Source organism: Leptosomus discolor, chromosome 9 (assembly GCF_034619465.1).
Source record: "Leptosomus discolor isolate bLepDis1 chromosome 9, bLepDis1.hap2, whole genome shotgun sequence".
NCBI lineage: Eukaryota > Metazoa > Chordata > Aves > Leptosomiformes > Leptosomidae > Leptosomus > Leptosomus discolor.
This window is the reverse complement of record NC_141399.1, coordinates 30,380,441-30,399,954: the sequence shown is the minus strand read 5'-3', so window position 1 is coordinate 30,399,954 and position 19,514 is coordinate 30,380,441. Positions and strand designations below refer to the sequence as shown.

Sequence of the window (19,514 nt, the reverse complement as noted above, 5' to 3'; positions counted from 1 at the left end):
CCGTGTCACATGAGGAAGGTACCTGGGGGACTTTGGCCCCCCCTGCAGCCCATGCTGCCTGCACCCTCGGCCCCGCATCCCTCAGCACCCTGCGAGCTCTGCAGCCCTGGGTGCACTGGGGCGGTGGGTGCTGCATAGGGTGGCTGCTGCTGCTGCTGGTGGCTGAGGGATTTTTCTCTCCCTTCACTAGGAGGCGCATGCAGATCATGAAGAGGTTTTGAAAGCCGTCACATCCTTCAAGTCCCTTGTGGTAGGTGGCAATTCTTAAAATAGAGCGCTCCATTTCAGGGCTGTGTTTCATGAAGAATGAGTCAAATCTGACATTTGTCTCCTCATTAGAAAAAAAGGTCTTTTGGAGTGGAAAAGATGGGTTATAAAGAATCTTAATTTCAAGTTTCAAGCCTAGAGATGCCCCTCTGTCTGCATGTTTCAGCAATTGCGCGCTGGCTCCGTGGTCCCAGCCGCAGAGATGGGTCTTCAACTTTCTCCTCCACTGTAGAAAAGCCACATGTGGGTAGTGGTGGCAGTGGGGTCCCTTTCATCTCCTTTTGCCTCCATACCCTAATCATTTGCCACCTGAAACTAGACCGCCCCTTGCTCATTGAGACGAGCTGCGGAAGGTTAACACGGGCATCTGACTCAACTGCTGGTGCCAGCAGGAAGGTCCCCTCTGAGCCCATTGAGTGGCTCTTGGTTTTGTTGAGGTTTGCTCCATGGGCATTGGGAGGCTTTGAGCATATTGCAGATAATTTGCGGTTCCGGGTGCCACGGCCATTGGCTGGGAACAGAGCAAGTGGCAGCAAAGGGATGAGTCAGAGGTAACAAACCTATTTCTGTGAGCTGTGTTACATACACCCCTCAAAGTCCTGCTGCATTGAGATGAAAAAGAGGGGGAAAAGCCATCCACATGCACAAAGGTTTTACCCAGCAAAGCTTTTCTCAGTTATTAAAAAAGCTGTAGTCTTTCTCGCTTGTAGCCACTGAATACCTTTCACTATAACCACTCCAGATGTGGTCCAACTTCCTTCCTTAGCACAGCAGATGCAAGTTTTCGGTGCTTAGCAGTGCAGATAAAAGATGAGGAGGAGAAAGTTCATAGAAAACAGGAAAGGGTGATCATGTTACATTTACTTAGAAACTCAGCTCCGTTTCCATTTATGCTAGTAGATAATAGGGGAATAATTCACTTAAATTACAAGGTGTCATTAATCTTCAGGAATGCTTGGTGATGGATGGTTTTACTTTAAATGTGTACTTGGGTGCTGAGTAATTTAACGTGATTATGATGCAACTAAATAGGTTCAGTGCAGATACGAGGTTAGGCAGGCAGAGATGCCCCTTCCAATGGATGCATGGTCCCATGGTGTAGGACCAGGGAGGCTCCGGAGCAAAGGCAGGGAGGCACTGTGGAGCCACTGTGATTTGCAGTGGTGCCTCTGCACAGACTATGGTGGTTTGCAGTGGATTTTACATGGATTTGCATCCTGGGAACATTGGATTTGGACACTTGGGGAGCCATCAAAGCACACAACACTTGCAAAACCAGAGGAAGACCCTGCGGTTTGGTTCACATTTGTGTGTTTTCAGACTAGACCCAATGCAGCCTCTCTGTTTGACGATCTGGATAGTCAAAGAGTTTGTATGAAACTGAGCTGGAAAGGAGGGAAATCTCTGTCAGAAACTGGGGTTTGGAAAAAACCAAGCAGCTGGTGAAAACTGAGCCTGGGTTTGGCTTTGCAGCAATTTTCCCAGTTGGCAGAGGGCGTCAGTTAAAGCAAGTTTTGCTTGGATTTGCGGGGCTGTGTTTGTTCAGTCAGTGTTGTTCCCTGCTTGCTGAAAGCTGCTGAAGGACTCCTTGCTCTGTGGGGCTCTACCAGACCCCAGCTGTTGAGCATCGGTGCAGTCTTTTCAATTACAGCACCTTTGAAAGCTGCTTTTTGTGCTACTCTACTGCACCGCTGAAATATTGCGCTAAGTCTTGCTTTTGGGTTTGCAAATTTTGGTTAGAAAATATCTACCCGTCTCTGATTTGTGGGGGCTTTGCATTGCTGCAAGTATAACTCTTACTACTGTTGGGCAAAATGGGCAAAATCTCTCTAAGCAGCAGCAAAATGAGAGACGTTTAACTCTGTGGATGGCTTGGTTTGGAAAATGTGACCTTGTGCTCACAGAGGTAGGACTGGTTTGGAAAGAAAAGTTTGCGCAGTGCAGTTAGCAATTTCTTTGACATTTTGATGTATTCATTACTTCATAAATCGCTAGGGTGTGATTATTTTTACCCAACTTTCTGTAATAGAGCCAAAGCAGGTTTTCCTGATCCCTTGACATGACCAGCCCTGAGCCCGCGTGGCTGTAGGAGCATTGCTGGTGAAATCATCTTTGTTGGGATGGTTTGGGTTTGAGCCTGCCCTCCAGCTAATGAAGTGCCCCGCTGTGATTCCCAGTCACAATGCCAGGAGCTGCGGAAGAGGAAACAACTCGAACTGCAGATCCTTTCTGAATCCATCCAGCGTTGGGAAGGAGAGGACATAAAAACAATGGGAAACATCATCTACATGTCTCAGGTTATGGTACAGTGTGGGGGAAGTGAGGTAAGTGCAGTCCTTCTCCTGGCTAAAGAGATTGTGTCCAAATACCCCCTCGCTCGCAGGATCAACAGTGCAAGGTGGCAGCTACTCCCACTCCAGGCCAGCAAAGTGCTGACAAATAATGCTGATAAATAATTTTATCTAGAGAAGAGCTGTGCAATGGGACTGTGCATGTCTTTGGAGTCAGGCACCCTGGAGGCTTAGCTTCAGGCCTTTGGTGACACGCTTTTCAAGCAAAAGAAGTATCTCAGTGTTGTATAGCACGTTAATTTCCCTCTTCCTGCCCTGTGACTTACTCTGAGAAATGAGAGTGACTTGAAAGTGTGCATTAGCATAACCATTTTGCCACGTCCCAGCGGCTGCTGTGATGTCCCACTCCAGAGCTGACCATGCCTTGGAAATAACTGGAGGAATTCCTGTGCTACTGGTGCTAAAGCATCACAGCAGTGCTTGCCACAGACTTTCACCAATGGTGTAAAAACCATGCGTGCTGCATGTTAGGTGTGGGAAAGTGGCTGTTGTCACTGAATTGCTTGCTTGCTGTAGCAACTTTTCCCTGGGAAGGGAAGACCTGGAAAGAAAGTCCTGTAGAGTCTAGTCCCAGAGTCTTGTTTGGGATGTGAAATGCTGGGGTCCATAAGGTTTTAGTCTTCTGAGCCACTCTGAAATGATTGGAAGAGGATTAGCAGGTTGCAGACAAAAATGTATGCAGGAAAGACTAGTACAGAAATGAGATGCTGTAATAAAAAAAGCCAACATAATTGGTTTGGTGCAATCTCTCACAGGCTGTGATTCCAGCTGCAACAGGTTCAGTCTGCTGGAGGAAAGTGCTTGTGATGCATTGCGAACTGGACTAACCTAAATTCTTATCCCCGCAGGAGAAGGAAGAGCGATACTTCTTGTTGTTTTCAAACGTTTTGCTGATGCTGTCTGCAAGCCCACGGATGAGTGGGTTCATCTATCAGGTAGGCATGCTTAATCTGAAGTTGCAAGGCGTTAGGTGTGAAAAAGGAAATCAGATAGCTGTTATCAAGTTCAAATCCTCTGCTTCCTTAAACTTCTCTGTTGTGATGTAAATGCCCTAGGCTGGGAACCAGGGCTTGGTTTTACCATGCATGCCAGGACACTCGGTGCCTTTGTCCTGCCACCTGGTTAAACAGCATTTGGTAAGTGTGAGTGCTGTGAAATGAGATTAAAAAACCCTCTCAGGATGTTGTCCTACATGCCGTTCTCAAGAATGTTGTGTGTGTGTGTAAGCTGTCCTGACCTAGCTGTGGGGTTTTGCCCCGCACAACCAGCCAGACAGCTGTGTTGTGTGATCTCTCGAAAAAATCTCACTACCGTAAATCCCACTGTAAAAAGACCAAGATTTCCACTCCATGAGGCACCCCAAAATTCTGCATTTCTTGTGTTTTACCATTTGAATGGCTGCAATCATGCTATTGGGAACTTGGCTTTTCTCCAGTTGCCTGAAACCATCAGTACCCTCTAGAAAAGGGATGCTCTTGTGTTGATGTGTCATTTCTCATACACAAGGGAGATGGAGAAGATTTGGGGAAGATTTGGCTGGCTTTTTTGATTTTACCCACCAGTAAGGTGAGCAGGCAGTTCAGCATGCAAAACAGAGGACAGGGAAGGCTTTCAGAAAAAACGAAGAAGTTGATCCATCTGACTTGGTTGTGAAAAGGGTTTGCACCTAGTAAAGGGAAAGGGTGGCAGATGAGCCAAGGATGACTCAGTTGTCATGGGAGCCTCTTCTCGGGGGTTTGACCTAGTTGTGCAGGGAAATCTAGATCCATACGTTAAAGGAGACTCTTCCTGCAGTCTGAAGCCTTCACAAATTAGTTTTTAATGGCGATTGCCAGAGAGAAAGGAATCGTCAGAAACAAGCAGAACGATGCCCGCTGAGAAGCAGATGCAGACACTGACTCCTCCTCAATTCTCCTAGGGAAAGCTGCCTTTGACAGGAATGACACTGACAAAGCTGGAAGATGCTGAAGGGAACGAGCACATGTTTGAAATTGCAGGTCAGTGGGGCTTTTGCCTGGGGCCATCCTCCCAGTCCAAACAGCAGCTGCCACTGGAGATACTGGTCCTCCTCCTCCTCCCCCTAACCACTGCGCCACACCACGCTTTTCTTATTGCTCTTTTACCATGCGTCGTCTGAGTTCCTGAGCATCCCCCTCCTGGTTGAGGCAACCTCCTCCCAGTGCCTTTGAGCTCTGTCACTGGTGCTGGGCAGCTTTTGGAGACCGTAGTGTTTTGTATGGGACAAATCTCCTGACAAGGATGGTTGTGGCCCCAGTAGCACTGCTCTGTGCCATGCATGCCTGCCCCATCTGCATTGGGGTCCATCCCCTGCAGCTGTGAGCACCTTGTTTATTGACAGATTAACAGCTCTGGTCATCGGGTTGCTTTCCTAATGTTCCTCCGAGTTTTCCTCTTCAGATTATCTCATTACTTGTAGCTATACACACTCATTTCATGCTCAGCGCCTTGGCTGCAGTGCAGCTATTTGTGCTGGTGTTATTTGGTGTCAGGGTCCTGTTAATCATTAACATGTTGCATTTGCTTACTTTTAACATTGAATAATTCCTCACACATTCATCTCGCCAGTTCCCTTAGCTTTTCTGTGCTGCTCCCACACTGGCTGGCACTGAGTGCCCAGAGCTCGATGGGCAGTAGCATCTTTGCCCTGGCCTTTTTGCAGCCATGGGACTTTGCTGCTTGCTGCTGTGCTGAGTTGAGCTCACCCTGTGTTTCCTCCTTGGTCTCTACCACTTGCTAAAGATGGTTATTTAACCCTCTGCTGCAGGGAACATGACGGAGCGGATCACTGTGTCCTGCAGCACCAGCCAGGACTTGCACGATTGGCTCGACCACTTGCAAAGGCTGACCAAAGGGATGTGCAACACTGTATCCAAAACACAGTCCTGGAGTGCTCATTCGGTAAGCATCTTGCCTCCCCAGTCTCTCTGCTGCCTAGGGTCCCTCAGAGCTACCTGATCTCTCTCTTTCGGCAACACATCTTGATACTGAGCTAATGTGTACGGCTGTAAGACACATCCTGCAGTTTTGTTTGTAACCACATCATGCTTGTACCATTTTACATGTATCCTGCCCTATTTTTGTTGCAACCTAGATGTCTCGAAGGAGTTCACACTGGACTCTTGTGTGTCCTCCTCTGCTTCTCTACACTTTTTGGTGGCTAACAGTCTTCATTTGCTTCGTATCTATTTTCTCAGACATTTAGTTCAGCTGGACAGATCCGTGGGCCTCTGGAACCCCCCAAAATCCTCAAGCCCTGGAGCTTGAGCTGCCTCCGTCCTGCTCCTCCACTCAGACCATCGGCAGCGCTGAGTTACAAAGAGGTAATCATCCCACGTGCCTGCAGAAGACTGTGGTTTCATGGCAATCCCTGGTGCTTGTGTCCAGGATTCTTATCCCATAGTGAGGGCACAGAAGCTTGCGTTTACTGCCCTTTAGTTAAGGGGGATGTTGAGAGACCAAGTTTTGCCGTGGTCCTGCAGATGTGCAATGGGTGCTTGTTGCTGCAGCTGGTTTTGTGCTGCAAGTGAAGCACAAGCACGTGTGTTTGCAGGCTCGATCTTTGCTACCGGCTGCTGTAGCCAGCCCTCGGCTGCTGGATGTCACCGGTCCTGTAGTGGGGTGTCCCACAGCCTTGTGTGTCCCACCAAGCACTCTCCTTCAGCAGTGCTGTGGTGGAACTGCCTCCCCTCCTCCTCCTGCGTTGGTCTGAGATGTGGGTGGGAGCTTGACTCCTTGCCGGGACATGTCCCAGCTCCAGCCATAGCAGTGGCTCAGCATTGCCCAGGCCGGTGCTGCAGGATCGAGCAGCGACGCTGCACCAAGAGGAAGAGGAAAAAGGCCTCTTGATACTTCTTGTGTCTTCTACCCTGTGTTTTGGTGGCTGGAGCAGGGCTCCCTGCAGCACCCATGGGGCTCGACCCTCCTTTGCTGCCCACCCAAGTGTTTTACACACCCATACTCTGCTGGGAGGCAGCAGCCCGAGGGATTGCTTACCCCGCAGAAACCCCAAGCCTGGGAGGTAGGAGGTGGCGTGGGGAAACCCAAAATAAAACCTAGCTCCGATTCTCACCCCACACTACAACTGCAGTGCTCTCCTTCCCTACCTCACATTAAACTTTTGGGATTACTCACCAGTAACTTGGGTAACATTCCCCTTACAGAATGAGCACTCCGGTTCTGAGTCAGCTACCTTTCTTGGTACAGCAGCCCTGGGAGTGTCACTGTCGGGGCTCCCAGCAGCGATGGGGATGGGTAGGAGGGCTTGGACCCCCTCAACCTCCCCAGCACGCAGGGATGGAGAGCCCGGCAGCCCAGGGGGCTTTGGGTCCACTGCTCCAGGCAGAGATTTTAGATAGCCTCATGGCATTTTGTTACATTTATTTCTTAAAATTTGCAGCGCATTTCAGTTTGGGAATTAAATTGTTCAAAACCAGCCAAGCAGACTGGAAACAGCCCTTCATCTTTGCATGCTCCAAATCCCTAACGTAGACTAAACCGTTTCTTACTTGCATGGTGAATTAAAATACAGGAAGAGGCTTGAAGTAGAGGAGAAATTTTTCTGGGTGAAAGTGCAAGGCTGGTATTTATTTATAAGGTAGGCCAAAACCACAGATTGAGTGATATCATTAATACCACGGTCCTTTGCAGTTTCTCAGTTGTCCCCTACCACACATAGCAGGATTTAAATTCTCTGTGTTGAAAGAAACCAGGTGAGAGATTTTTGCCACAGAGGCCGAGCAGGCAGGGAGCACCAAGGGGTAGGATGCTGCCGCAGGCTGGGTGGTAGCATGCAGGGTGCCAAAGGACCAAAAATGTGATTTGCAATGGGAACAGTCTGTGCTGGCCATGTTGGTGGAAACCCAAAGGCCAACAGGTCTACCAGAGCTGGAGCAGAGGTGGACAGGCACAGTCTGGTACCCAGTCAGTCCAGGCTGAGCCTGCGGGGCAGCTCCCCTCTCAGGGGAGGGACTCATGGACACGAGCTTGCAATGACAAATGTGAAATAAGTTCAGTTGTTGGCCCAAGCAGATCTGCATCTGCCTCATCCTCCTCTCTGGGGTGCTTAATCACTGAGCAGAACTCCTATTTCCCTGTATTATTTTCTTTTTTTTTTTTTTTAATTCGAAGTAGGGCACGAAATAAACTGTGCTAACAGCTCAGTGCAAGTCACCTTCTTATAATGAAGATATAATGAAGGAATACAAATTTCAAAGGTTATTTGCAGGGAGGGGAGTGGGGGAGTTTGATTAAAAGATTAGAGATTTTCAGACATCCAGTGTTACTTTAATTGGCTCCTAGTAGTGTAGGACGGGATGGCACAGTCTTGTACATTTCCTCGTACCTAGCTATGCTCAGGAAACCCCAGAACCTGCTTGCATACCGCATAGCACTCTTGTTATTTCCATTGAAATTGGGTCATTTTTCCTGTTCCGTTTCCAGTAATCATTTGAAATGACAGAGCAGGTGCTGTGCATAAAGCGCTGTGTCCGGATTCAGGTTAGCGAAGTGAAAAAGATTTACAGATTATTTCTTTTTTTCCTTTTTTTTTTCTTTTTTTTATGTGGCTTGCTTTGCATTAGGTGAAGGGTTTATAAATAACAAGGATTCAGGACTTTGCTGGGCAGGCCTGCAGGAGAGCCGCACAGCTCCCTGTGTCGAGCGTCCTAGGGATGGGACCCTCCGCGGGGTGTGCAGGGAGCTCCCTGTCCTACCTGTGGAGCAGGGAGGTGCTGCTGTGCTGGTGCCTGGCACTGTCAGGTCTCCAATAAGGATGGCGGGTTCCCTCTGAGGAGGTCTCCTTTGAGAAGATGCAATGCTGGGAGTTTGTCACCGGGGTGGGCAGAGCATCCCATCATCCTGGCTGGGTTGGGTTGAAGACCACAGGACCCATGCTGAGCATGGGGCCAGGCCCCGAGCTGCTCTCCAGGGCTTGGATGGAGCTGGGCACATCGAGTGGCTGCAGTGTTGGCTAGCACCAAGGGGTGCTGCATTTTCAAGCACTGTTTTAGACAACCAACATCTACAGAAACTTACTACTAACCGAGGAGGCATGTTGTCTATTTTGACGTGTTTGGAGCGTATTAATGCCCACTTACCGTGCGTTTCACATGTAATTTTTTCAGTTTTGCATGACACCGTGCTCCTTTGCATGTTGACAATGCTCTAAAACCAGTATGGAGGGTGTGCCACATTAATCGCAAGACTAACATTTAAATGTGTTTTAGAATTGTGGATTTAATGGACTTGGTCAATAAAATCATCAGTCTCTCACACTCATCTCTTCTTTCTTTGCATATTCATTGTAGAGGATGTCTTATATCTTAAAGGTAAGGGTAGATACATCTCTTTGGCTTATTGTGGCAAAGAATGCTTGTTCCTGTTCACGCTTCTCGTGCTTGCATGACCCTAATTTTGCCTGGCTTTATCAGTAAATTGTCATGAGAGTCAGTAGCAACTGGCAAATATATTTTGAGATAACTCTCAAGAAGGATTTAGTATTATGGTACTTAAACTTCCTGGCATGCCTCTTCCCCTGCTTAAAATCATTATTGCATGTAACCTACTAATACACTAATTCTCTCCAAATCAGCAAGACTTGTAACTCAGTGAAGGAGATAAAAGCTTGTGTTTCTTACTCGTGGAGTCAGCAAACACTAACTTTGTGTGTGTTTGTTTGTTCTCTATGTGTGTGGGGGGGATTTATACTCTCAAACAAATTGTGTGCATTTAGAAGCAGTGTCATTTGCCAGCTGTTTTGTATTAGAAATCAAACCAAGTCAAGGAAATAAACAACATTATAGGGTTTCCTAACAAAGACCCCAGAGTTGGTAAGCAGACATAAGTGCTGTGAATGTTTGAATTCTTGGGCTAAAGGGTCTTAGCTGAGGGTTGAATTTGCTAGAGGAACCTGTCCTGTCCCAGGCCTACAGGTGCAATTCCCACCCCTGTTCCAGGGAGCAATGGGCCACAACTAGCGCATGGGAAAGGCAAAACGCATCATCTTCCCCAACTTTGTCATTGTCTGCTTTGTAGTTCTCTAACGTGTTGTGCGTTACATGGATAGCTGCATTCAGCTGTGCTGCTCCGCTGTTTGAGCTGTTCTGGTTAAACACAAGAGTCTATTTCTCTATAGGATTCCAGCAAAAGTCCGAAAACAATGAAGAAGTTTCTTCCAAAAAGGAAAACTGAGAGAAAACCATCTGATGAAGAGTTTGTTATTCGGAAAAGTAAGCATATTTTTCTCTTATTTTTGGCGGTTTCTGTGTGCTATCTCCATGGGACTTTGAGAACAGTCTTTGTTACGGTGCAGGATGCGACAGGATGCTCACGTTGTGAGCAAGCCTACATGCTGCTGAGCATGGGAGGCTTCTGGAAGTGCACTGGTTGTCAGCCTCTGAGAGGTCCCCTGCCAGTGATGACTGCCAGACATGCTACCACCCTCCTTGTGATTGCTAGCACAAGATCACGTGTTGTGACTGGTCTTGTTCTGGTTACAAAGCCAAGGAGCTACTTCCAAAGTTAAAAGCTGCATTAAGTGTGCATGTCAGTGGTCATCAAAATGTGTCTGAGAGTTGGGACAAACCTTTACCTGGCCGTGCCAGCAGGTCTTGGAACAGTTTCCATGGGGGACCAGGGAACAAAAAAAGGCCCTTCACTTCATGGGGTGTTTGCTCACAAAGAGGGATGTCCTGACAGCTCCCTGAAGTGCACTTGGGACACTCCTCAGGGGTTTTGCATGAAAGGCCACGGTCACCCAGCAGTGAGCTTCTGCGATGTACAGCTTGAAGGTCAGTTGTCTCCCTTGAGAAGACAGCACTGAGCTAAGGCTGGAAATTAAGTCTTCACATTTCCAAGTCCTGCTCTGATGTGGCTGTACCAGACCCCTCCTAGCAGAGCTGTTCTGCCTGCTCACCTCCTGGTGCTGCGTGCACCCAAAGTCAGGCATCACCCCCTGAGTTTTGCTGAGATGAGCAGCTAGAACTGCGTTTTCATACCATTTAGTCATGGTGCTCTATGCCACAGGATGTTGCAACAGTCAGAAAATGTAAAGGACCTCAAAATGGAATTAGGCAAAGTCCCAGAGAGAGTGTCAGTCAAGGCAACGGCATGCTCTTCGCTTAAGGGACTTGAGAGCAAAAACTGGGAGAGGTGAAGCCAGAGCAGTTTGCTGGTTGTGATAGCTGTTGTCTGCAATGTTTTACAGGTACTGCTGCGCTGGAAGAAGATGCTCAGATCCTGAAGGTGATCGAGGCATACTGTACCGGGGCAGGCTTCCAGCAAGCTCTCAGCTCAGGTGGGCACACAACCAGATTATTTAGTTCTTGCTCTGCCTGCAACACTGATAACCCCTCTGGGAAAAACCAGATTGTTGCATCATAGAGCAACGAGACTCATGCTAGGAAACTGTGTGGTGTTCAATCTTCAAGATAAGGGAGGTTCATCTATCTAGTGGTTTAGTTGCCATTGTTTTTCTTCTAAATACAGAGAATGAAGCAGGTAGGAGGGCAGATGAGACACAGCTATTTCACCAGCACTTGTTAGGAATTAAGCAAACCTAGTCAGTGCCTGTGGCTGTCAGCACTGAAAACCTGATGGTAATCTCAAGTTGCATATAGCTTTAGAAAGGAAGCATGAATATTATCTCTCAATCAGCTGCATGTTTAAGAGCAAGCTGCTTCATCAGAATCTATCTAACGTCTTCAACTCTGGAAATATAACTATTTGTCATTGCTGGTGAGATGTCAAATTAAATCACTGAACTATCGAATAATAGTACATTTAAGAAAGGGAGGGCATGTTTCTTCTGAGAGCCCTTGACCCTAATAGAATGTTTTCATTTATAAGTCATGGTGTAGTTTTAGATGCGATGAGCACTCTTGAAAACTTTCTGCTTGCTTCTTTAGCTCCAGGTTAGAGGTATGTATAAGCCTGTATTTAACTGTGGCAGATAGCCGGCGGCTGCTCGAGCCCCTGCATCACCAGCCTGCCCCAGGCTTGCAGAGGAGCAGGGAGAACGAGGGCTGTGTTTGCCGTGCTGTCTCTGCAGTGGCCTGGGCATCAGGGAAAGTCTCTCTTTTTTTCTTTCTGATGAGTAATTCTTGTACACAGGCTCCCGTAAAGACTCCATCCCCCAAGTCCTTCTTCCTGAGGAAGAGAAAATCATTGTAGAGGAAACACGAAGCAATGGCCAGACTGTCACAGAGGAAAAGTAAGAGAAGCCGCTCTCCACTTGCAGATCCCCTTCTTGCTTTTTGGAAGGACATTAAAAACCAATGATCTCCACAGAGGAGCAGGGCTGGCGTCACTGACTGCTGCCTTAGTCCTAACAAGAACCATGGGGCCATTTCAGTTGCTATTTTGTCCCTTTTTAAGAACAGAGCTGCCTTCCCAGCTCTTCTGATGTGGCTGTAGCCCTCTGGGATTCTGTGTGCCGGGTCCTGAGAGCCAGTTTATCGACTCCCAGAGCTTGTCCGGATGTAGCTAATGGGGTCAGGGAGGACAGAACCAAACAAGTGGCTTTTTTTTTTTCTTTTTAACTACTGACCTACTGGGCTGCTGCTACCGCTCGGGAGCCTTCCTGGCACCCTGTCTGTGAGTGCTCCCAGCCTGTTACGAAGCTTTAGCATCTAGGTGACTGTGTTGATCTGCTCCTTTTCTAACCCAGGCAGTGCATTCCTTTCATGCTTGTATTTTTGCAGCATAACCTCAAGGAATCAAGGCCATTTTACAAAAGACACTCAGGCATTTCCAGTTTTAAAATCAATATTATTTATTGCAGTAGCATAAACAAGGAAGCCAAAGCCACAGACCTTTGTTGATAATTTAAAGATAGCAGAACGAGGTATTTTTCTTGAGTTTTGAGAAAAGAGCACTGAATTTTGAACCAGTGGACTATAAATGCTCCTGGGCTGTGTTTCGAGTCCTCTCATGGGCAGCAGCAATAGCAGCAGCCTGATGCTTGCAATGGGCAGCAGAGCAAAACAAGCTGGAAGCAGCTTCCCCATCAGCACCTCGCTCACAAAGGCTCCCTTCTTGTTTTTGTTTTGATGCAGTCCAGTTCCTTTTATTTGGGGTTTTTTAATTTCTTTTTGCAGGAGCCTTGTTGACACGGTTTATGCACTGAAAGACGAAGTCAAAGAACTAAAGCAGGTAATTTGAGTAGGATTGTTTGTGCTAGGAGTTGAGCAAAAGCCAGCCAGGCTGTGCCGGGGCATGGTCTTCGACTGGTCAGTGCCCAGGAAAAATCTTACCAAAGCTGTTGCAATCCTGCAGCTCCCTGAATTAGCATTAGTTTTCTCCTGGTTTAGCTCCCTGAATCAGCACCAAGGCCAGCAAGAGGGAAGGAGTAATTGGCCTTTGTGGTAACATGAAACTTTCCTCGCACTCTTTTCTCGCTCTTTCAACTTGACACTGTTCATTTTATAGAGCTCTGGTGGATACCAATTCTTGCAGACCCAGACGAAATATGTCCTCCTCTCTCCAGCCCCAAGCCTGGAGGAGGGAGAGACCACCCTGGGAGACCAGGGTCCTCCAACCCAGGCTAAAATTAGATTTCCAGGAGGATGCTTCTGCCTGCTCAGAGTCACTGGGACTTCCATGAAGGTCTTTAAGGTAGTAGGGGTCTGCTTGAGTGGATCGGACCACAAGTAACGCATGTTGTTCATCGTCACAAGCCAGCAGTGACCTGTCAGATATCCCTGAAATATCCTTCCTTACCTCTGAGGCACAGGCAGCCAGGCGCATGGAGGTACCTCACTGCATGAAGTGCATGATCGCTAACTGCTTCTTTATTCCTTTATTTTTCCTCTTGCAGGAGAACAAAAGGATGAAACAGTGTTTGGAGGAAGAGCTTAAATCCAGGAAGGACTTGGAGAAGCTGGTTAGAAGGCTGCTGAAGCAGACGGATGAGTGTGGCAGGGAGGACACGGGGCGCAAGTCATCCCTGATCGCCTGAATTCGGGGAGAAGCTGCTGGCAGTGGTGTGTGACCTCAGGTGTTTCTTGGGAAGCGGAACTGGATCCTTTGCCTCTCCTTGCTCCTTATTTTGTTGGTTTTGGGAATTTCGTTACCAAAAAAAAAAGTCATAGAGGAAAAAAAAGATAGGTTTTCTTCCATCCAATAAGGAAATAAACCAGAATCAATCGATCACAACTAAACCAGTAAGCAAGCGGTCCATGATTCACAATTCATCTGTGGCAACTAATACCTCATCGTACCTGCTACTGGGAGCAAATACAAACTCTGCTAGCGATTGCCGCTCACAAAGGGTTTGTCAGCAGTTTCCTAGAGGAAGCTTAAGCACTTTTAAATGCTTTCATTCTTTTCAAAAGCACCGGTACCTATTTATTGAATGAAAACATTATTGAGGCGGCATTGAGCAGAAACCAAAAAGCACTATGCTCCTTTTTTCAGATAATCACAACTGGGGAAGCCTTTCCCATCCACCTTCTTTTTCCCCATTAGTTGACTGTAGCGAACTAGAGCCCAGCAATACTGTGGTTCCCGTGTGGCCTTGATACTGATTAAAATGTGCAATTAACATGAAGACATTTGAACTCCTTGGGGAAGTCAGATCTGGAGCACCTGTCAGAGCGCATGGGAAGGTATGTTGCACAGTACTGCCTCCTAACAGCTCGTGATCAGCACAACAGGTAACTGCTGTTCTGCCCCCCCATCCCTTTTCTTATGCATGACCTATAACTCCTACCCCCTGCTTTGTTTTCACATTGAGTGTCCAGGTATCGTATGAGTTTATAGTTTTGCTGTGCTTCCCCTTGCAGGATGTGCTTTTCTCTGTATGAAATGTAAACACTGCTTGACAACAAAAAACAACCGCCAAATGTGCTGGTTCCCTGCTCCCTTCTGCCCATGTTGGGCTCTCCGTCGCACCTTCCCAAAGGCTGGGAACGTAGCCAACGGCCACTTCTCCCCCCCGTCACCCCAAAGGGGCTTTTGGCTAGGAAAAAGGAACTTTCTCTTAGGATAGGGAAGATATTTATGTTTATATGCTTTGACAAGAGCTGGAATGCTCCTGGGGCAAGGACGTGCAACACCCTTCCAGATCCCTGCACAGCTCCTCGAACACAGCACACAGGCAACATGCATATGTATCGGCTATCTTCATCTTATTTGATGTTATACCGTAGTTTAGAACTGATGTTTTCCTTCCTTCCTTAGCAGCATTATAAAAGTAACCTTCTGTTAATGATAGGTCTTACATATATCACAGGGCAGCAAGGTCCCAGGGTGTGCAGACACACTACAGCTTATTACAGTCGTACTGTTACGTTGGTCATGAAGGACATAAGAGAGGCAATAACTACAACTCCCTCCTTGCAATTAAAATTTAGCCAGAACATAGCAAATGGTGTCTGGGGAAAGCCAGACTCAAAAACATCACGAGGAGTGTAAACAACCCTCTTTAAAGCTAAGCTGTTTCTAGGACAAAACAGAGATCTTTTTTGCTCTGGCTACATTTGCTATCTCCAGAGCACCCCAGCTGGACAGCAGCTCCCCACATCCCCACCCAGGCACACAGCTGAGCGGTTTGGTCAGCAGTCAAGCCCTACTGTGCTGGTTAATCTTTTTCCAGGATGCTGACCTTTGCTGCACACTGAGCAGCTCGCGCTGCTGTTCTGGGAGGCTGTGCCCAGCCACCCTGGCTTTGACTGCTTCTGCTGCCTGCCCAAAGGCGGGCTGGGGACTGGGCTCGCGATGTGCAGCCAGGGCAAGGAAGCAAACCAAGGGCCATTTACACTCTGAGGAAAGGGTAGAAATGTTTCCTTGCTGCCCCCCAGTTTCGTTGAAACCCGTGCTGTGTACATATGCATGTTTGTAAGATGTAATGTGATGGAGGGCACACTGGGACATTTTGGATCAAGCATTTGTCAAGAGCTAGAAGCCAAAAAAGAAAAGAAAATAAAATAAAAAGGAAAAGAAGCCATGCCGGATGGACAGCAATGTTTTCATATTTACTTTGTTTACAGTGCTTTGTAAATAGGTTCCAGTGAGTCTGTCATTAGATGGATGTTGTGTCAGCTGCCTTCCAGTTTATCTTTGTCATGTAGGTTTATTTACTGTAACTACTTATGCAAGTTCAACTTTTCTAACATGTTTTTATTTTGAAGAGTTTTTTAATTGACATTTTCAACAAATAAAGAAAGATAAAAATCTCTTCTTAGCTCTCAGTGCTGCTTCCTTTGTTTCCACCACAAAAGCAAGGCCAGTGCTTGCTCTGGACATCCCTGATCTGCTCAAAATGCCATGGCTGCATCATCCACCTTCTGTTTTACTGGATGCTGGTGGGGACAGTGGTGTGAATGGTGATGCTGGCACTTGGGCTGTTGCTCCCACTGGCCCTGGAGCAGGTGGGGCACCTGCTCCCAGGGGAAGGAGATGCATTTCCGTCCCTCAAGCCCCACTTGCACTCAGTTAACAAGGATGCTTTATGGAGAACTAGCTGCTCTCCGCTGCAGCAGCGGGTTTCTGTTGTAGATAAGCGACTTCCTGCCTGTTTGAGTTTGTTTTGTTTTGTTTTGTTTTAGTTAATGCATGTTTTTTTCTGGCAATTAGGTGTGGTGACAGGATTTCCTTTGGTCTACCAATTGGACAAGACCTCTCCTGCATGCTGGTATTTTTAACTCTTTGGTAGAGTGATGCCATGCTCTCAGCCCACAGCGGAAGAAGGAAGACCAAGGGCAGGAGGGCTGGACCCTGCTCTCCCTCCCCGACCAGCACTTGGAGCGGGAAAAAGAACAAGTGAAAAAGAAACACTGGCCTTGGGTGCATCATGTAAAAACACGGAAGTCTGCAAGGGACCCCGCTTGAACCCAAGTGGCACTTTGAGGAATTATTGCAGAGGCAGAGCAGGGCCACATCCAGACCTGAGCGCCCCAAAGCCTGCACTGGGCAGAAGAGCAAGGAGGTGGTGCCTCCCAGGCTCATTTTGGAGGGAGCACCTCTGCTCCCAGGTGCCCATGAGGCCAGATCCAGGCCTTAACCAGAGACCCTCCATCCTGCTCTCCTGCTGAATACAGGGTCCCTTTGTCCCCCTCTCTTACGCCAGCTCCCGAACAGCCCCTTTGTACATCCCAACTCTAACACAGGCTTTAGCAGCACCCTCCAAGCAACAAAGTTTGGCTCCAAATGACTACCAATATGAAAAAATAGAAGAAAAACCCTAGCAGCTTAATCTCCACAGCCCAAACCACCACGGCAGCTGAGGATACTCTGGAGGTGCCTGTTGATGGTGGGCTACTCCTGCCGGCCGCCCCAGTGTGCACCGCTCCATGGCACAAGTGTCCCCAAACCCAAACTGAAATGGGGGGGCAGAAGTTTCCCTTGCTCCCATGCAGGGATGCATGCAACACGTTTGGCCCCCTAGAAGAGACTGAGACCCTGCCGATGGGTACCTTGCCCTGATCAGGGGAAAGGGCTGTCACCTAGCAAAGGGTGCTAAGGTAAGGCTGGCACCCAGGCATACAGTGCCTAACTGGGAAGGGGAGATAAAAAAAGGAAACAAAAAAGACCCTAAAGTAGTGCATAGAGATGCTAGAACAGGCTTGTCACCCAAGTGGCCACCATGCACATGGACACATGCAGCACATGGACAGCCATCCTCCAGCTCCTGCTGCCCGGCAGCCCTGATCTTGGTGGCATGAGCTGGAAAGACCCCTGCTTGGAAACTGGTATCCCAATGCTTTTTTGAGGAAAAAAAAAAAAACAAGCCAACCTAAAATCTCATCTCTTATACAAACCTAAAAAAAAGTATTTCCCAGGGGTCTGTGTGTTTTGAGCCATGGAAGCACCTCTCCAAGCAGATGACTGCTGCTTGCTCCTGCTGCTGCTCATCAAGGATGACCCTGCCAGTCCTGCTGATGTGCGCTACGTACCCATCACCCTCTCATTCACTTCTTTGCTCAGAAAGAACAACAAAAATCAGTTCAGAAACCGTAAAATCCACAGCCCAAGGAGTGACAGAGAGGCCCCACGTCAAAGGAAAAATCAATGTATTGATGACCTTCAAACTTTCCACGGGGAGAGGAAACCTGCACCCGCCACAGCACGGGGCAGGGGCCAGGGGGGAGAACAAAGCCGCTTGGGAGAAGGCCACAGCTGGATGGTAGCAATCGCATCTCCTCCCCTCCCACGCACTACCTCGCATCTGAATCCCACGGGCTATTTTTGGCAAGCGAAGAAACAGAGGCAAGAAACAAAAGCCCCGGGAAAGACAGCAGCACGGGCAGGGGGCTGGGGCTGGGCAGGCAGCCTGCAGGCAGGGGAGGTGGCAGTTGGCATCTGCTGCTCTTGCTGCAGAATTTATTGAGTTGTTTTATGCCTATTTTTTCTCCCCTCTTTGTTTCTCCCAGCTATGGGGCAGCAGGGGGAATAGAAAAATCTATTTCTCCATGCGACTTGCGGCTCCTGGATCCCCTCTTGGTGATTTATTTGGGCCAGGCATTACAGCTCAGCCCAAACACTCCAGTGGGTGCACCTGGCCACCAAAGCTGGTTTCGGCTTCTGAAGGTTTGGGGCACCCAAGGATGGCCACACACATGCTCCTCACAGCTCTCCTCTCCCCTCCCCTCCTCTCCCCATCTGCTCACTCTGAGCCAGCTTTTTCCCCTTTCTCAGACCATGCTGGTTTGCACGGCCTTTGGTTTCTCCTGTGGCTCCCACAGGTCTAGGGCTCTCCAGCCATGCCAGCGCTGCCTCTGCAAGCCTGGCCCACGGATGGATGGCTGGATTTCGGCAGCAGCAGGGATGGGGTCAGACCCACACCACTGCAGGAGGTGGTGGGAGCCACACCATTGCCAGCAGCAGTGGCCACCTAGCCTCTGCTACCCCACATGCAGAGGCCACAAGATCCCACCTTGTGCAGCATCCATCCCTCTGCTCCAAAGCTGAGATATCCCTGCACGCTCCAAAACCTCAGGGCAAGCAGGAATACTCCTCTTCCAGCCAGGTGTCCTAAATCCCCTTAAATTGGCCGCCACCCCTCTGCTCCACAGCTGTGATAGAGGCTCCAGCCCTGGTGCCTCTCTGCCTTCCTAAAGCAGGGGGGTCCCTGCTCCCTCTTCCAGCCAAAATGCACCTGGTGCTGCCTGGCCCTGGCATCCCAACATACCCCAAGGAGCAGGGTGGTGTGGCTGCCCCCAGAGGCTTTGGGACTGGCTGTCTGCACTGTACCCCCCAGCGCCACCCCACTACCCTCTCAGTCCCCAGATCCCAAGCAGGACCCTGGGAAATCCCAGCCTGGGGCTGAGAAGGGTGAGAGGCGTTCAAAGCATACAAAGCACCCTATCTCTTAATTAAATTGTATTAGCTGTAGGGTGACAGTGGACGAAACCCCACGCTTGGGAAGGGGGAACTGTTAATGTTGAAATATGCTGTAAAACACAGCTACAGCCATGCACAGTCCCTTGGCACGCAGTCCCTCTCTTTTTGCAAATATAAGATGGTTTTAGTTAAATAAATGGTTTTTATACATGGTGTCAGACAAAAGTGGTCCTTTCCCTGATGAAGTTAAGCAGTTTTGGAGAACAGCCAACAAATACATATTAAATTATAGTAAAACCAGACTGCCTCTGAGCTCTCCTCTACTGACTTTGGGAGGGGGCTATGCCAGGCACCCAGCACTGCCAATGAGCTGTGCAAAGACTGCCCCGTGTGTCCTGGCAGTGATGGCACTCTGGCACCATGTTAGGACCAGACCTGCAGCCTCCAGCCAAACAAACCCTAAGGACTGCACAAATCTGAAAACCTCCAGTTGCAAACCTGTTGGCTTCCAGGAGTATTTCCAAACTTTTGCACTCTGACAAGTGTGACTTGTATAACCAATAGCTCCAGGCTTGCCACCTTTGGCATATTTAGAAG

General features: G+C 48.5%; 1 protein-coding gene across 3 annotated transcripts in view; it reads left to right on the top strand.

Moving 5' to 3' along the window:
* The window catches only part of ARHGEF6 (Rac/Cdc42 guanine nucleotide exchange factor 6), a 41,064-nt gene extending 25,251 nt beyond the window's left edge, over positions 1-15,813 (top strand). For all 3 annotated transcript variants that reach the window (XM_086470374.1, XM_086470372.1, XM_086470373.1), the window contains 12 exons: positions 191-250; positions 2,445-2,591; positions 3,467-3,553; positions 4,537-4,615; positions 5,404-5,537; positions 5,834-5,959; positions 8,945-8,965; positions 9,772-9,865; positions 10,843-10,932; positions 11,748-11,847; positions 12,734-12,788; positions 13,453-15,813. In XM_086470374.1, coding sequence (XP_086326500.1) covers positions 191-250; positions 2,445-2,591; positions 3,467-3,553; positions 4,537-4,615; positions 5,404-5,537; positions 5,834-5,959; positions 8,945-8,965; positions 9,772-9,865; positions 10,843-10,932; positions 11,748-11,847; positions 12,734-12,788; positions 13,453-13,593 — 1,134 coding nt within the window. In that variant the 3' untranslated portion in view covers positions 13,594-15,813. The remainder of the gene's footprint in view (positions 1-190; positions 251-2,444; positions 2,592-3,466; positions 3,554-4,536; positions 4,616-5,403; positions 5,538-5,833; positions 5,960-8,944; positions 8,966-9,771; positions 9,866-10,842; positions 10,933-11,747; positions 11,848-12,733; positions 12,789-13,452) is intronic.
* The last annotated feature ends 3,701 nt before the right edge of the window (positions 15,814-19,514 follow it).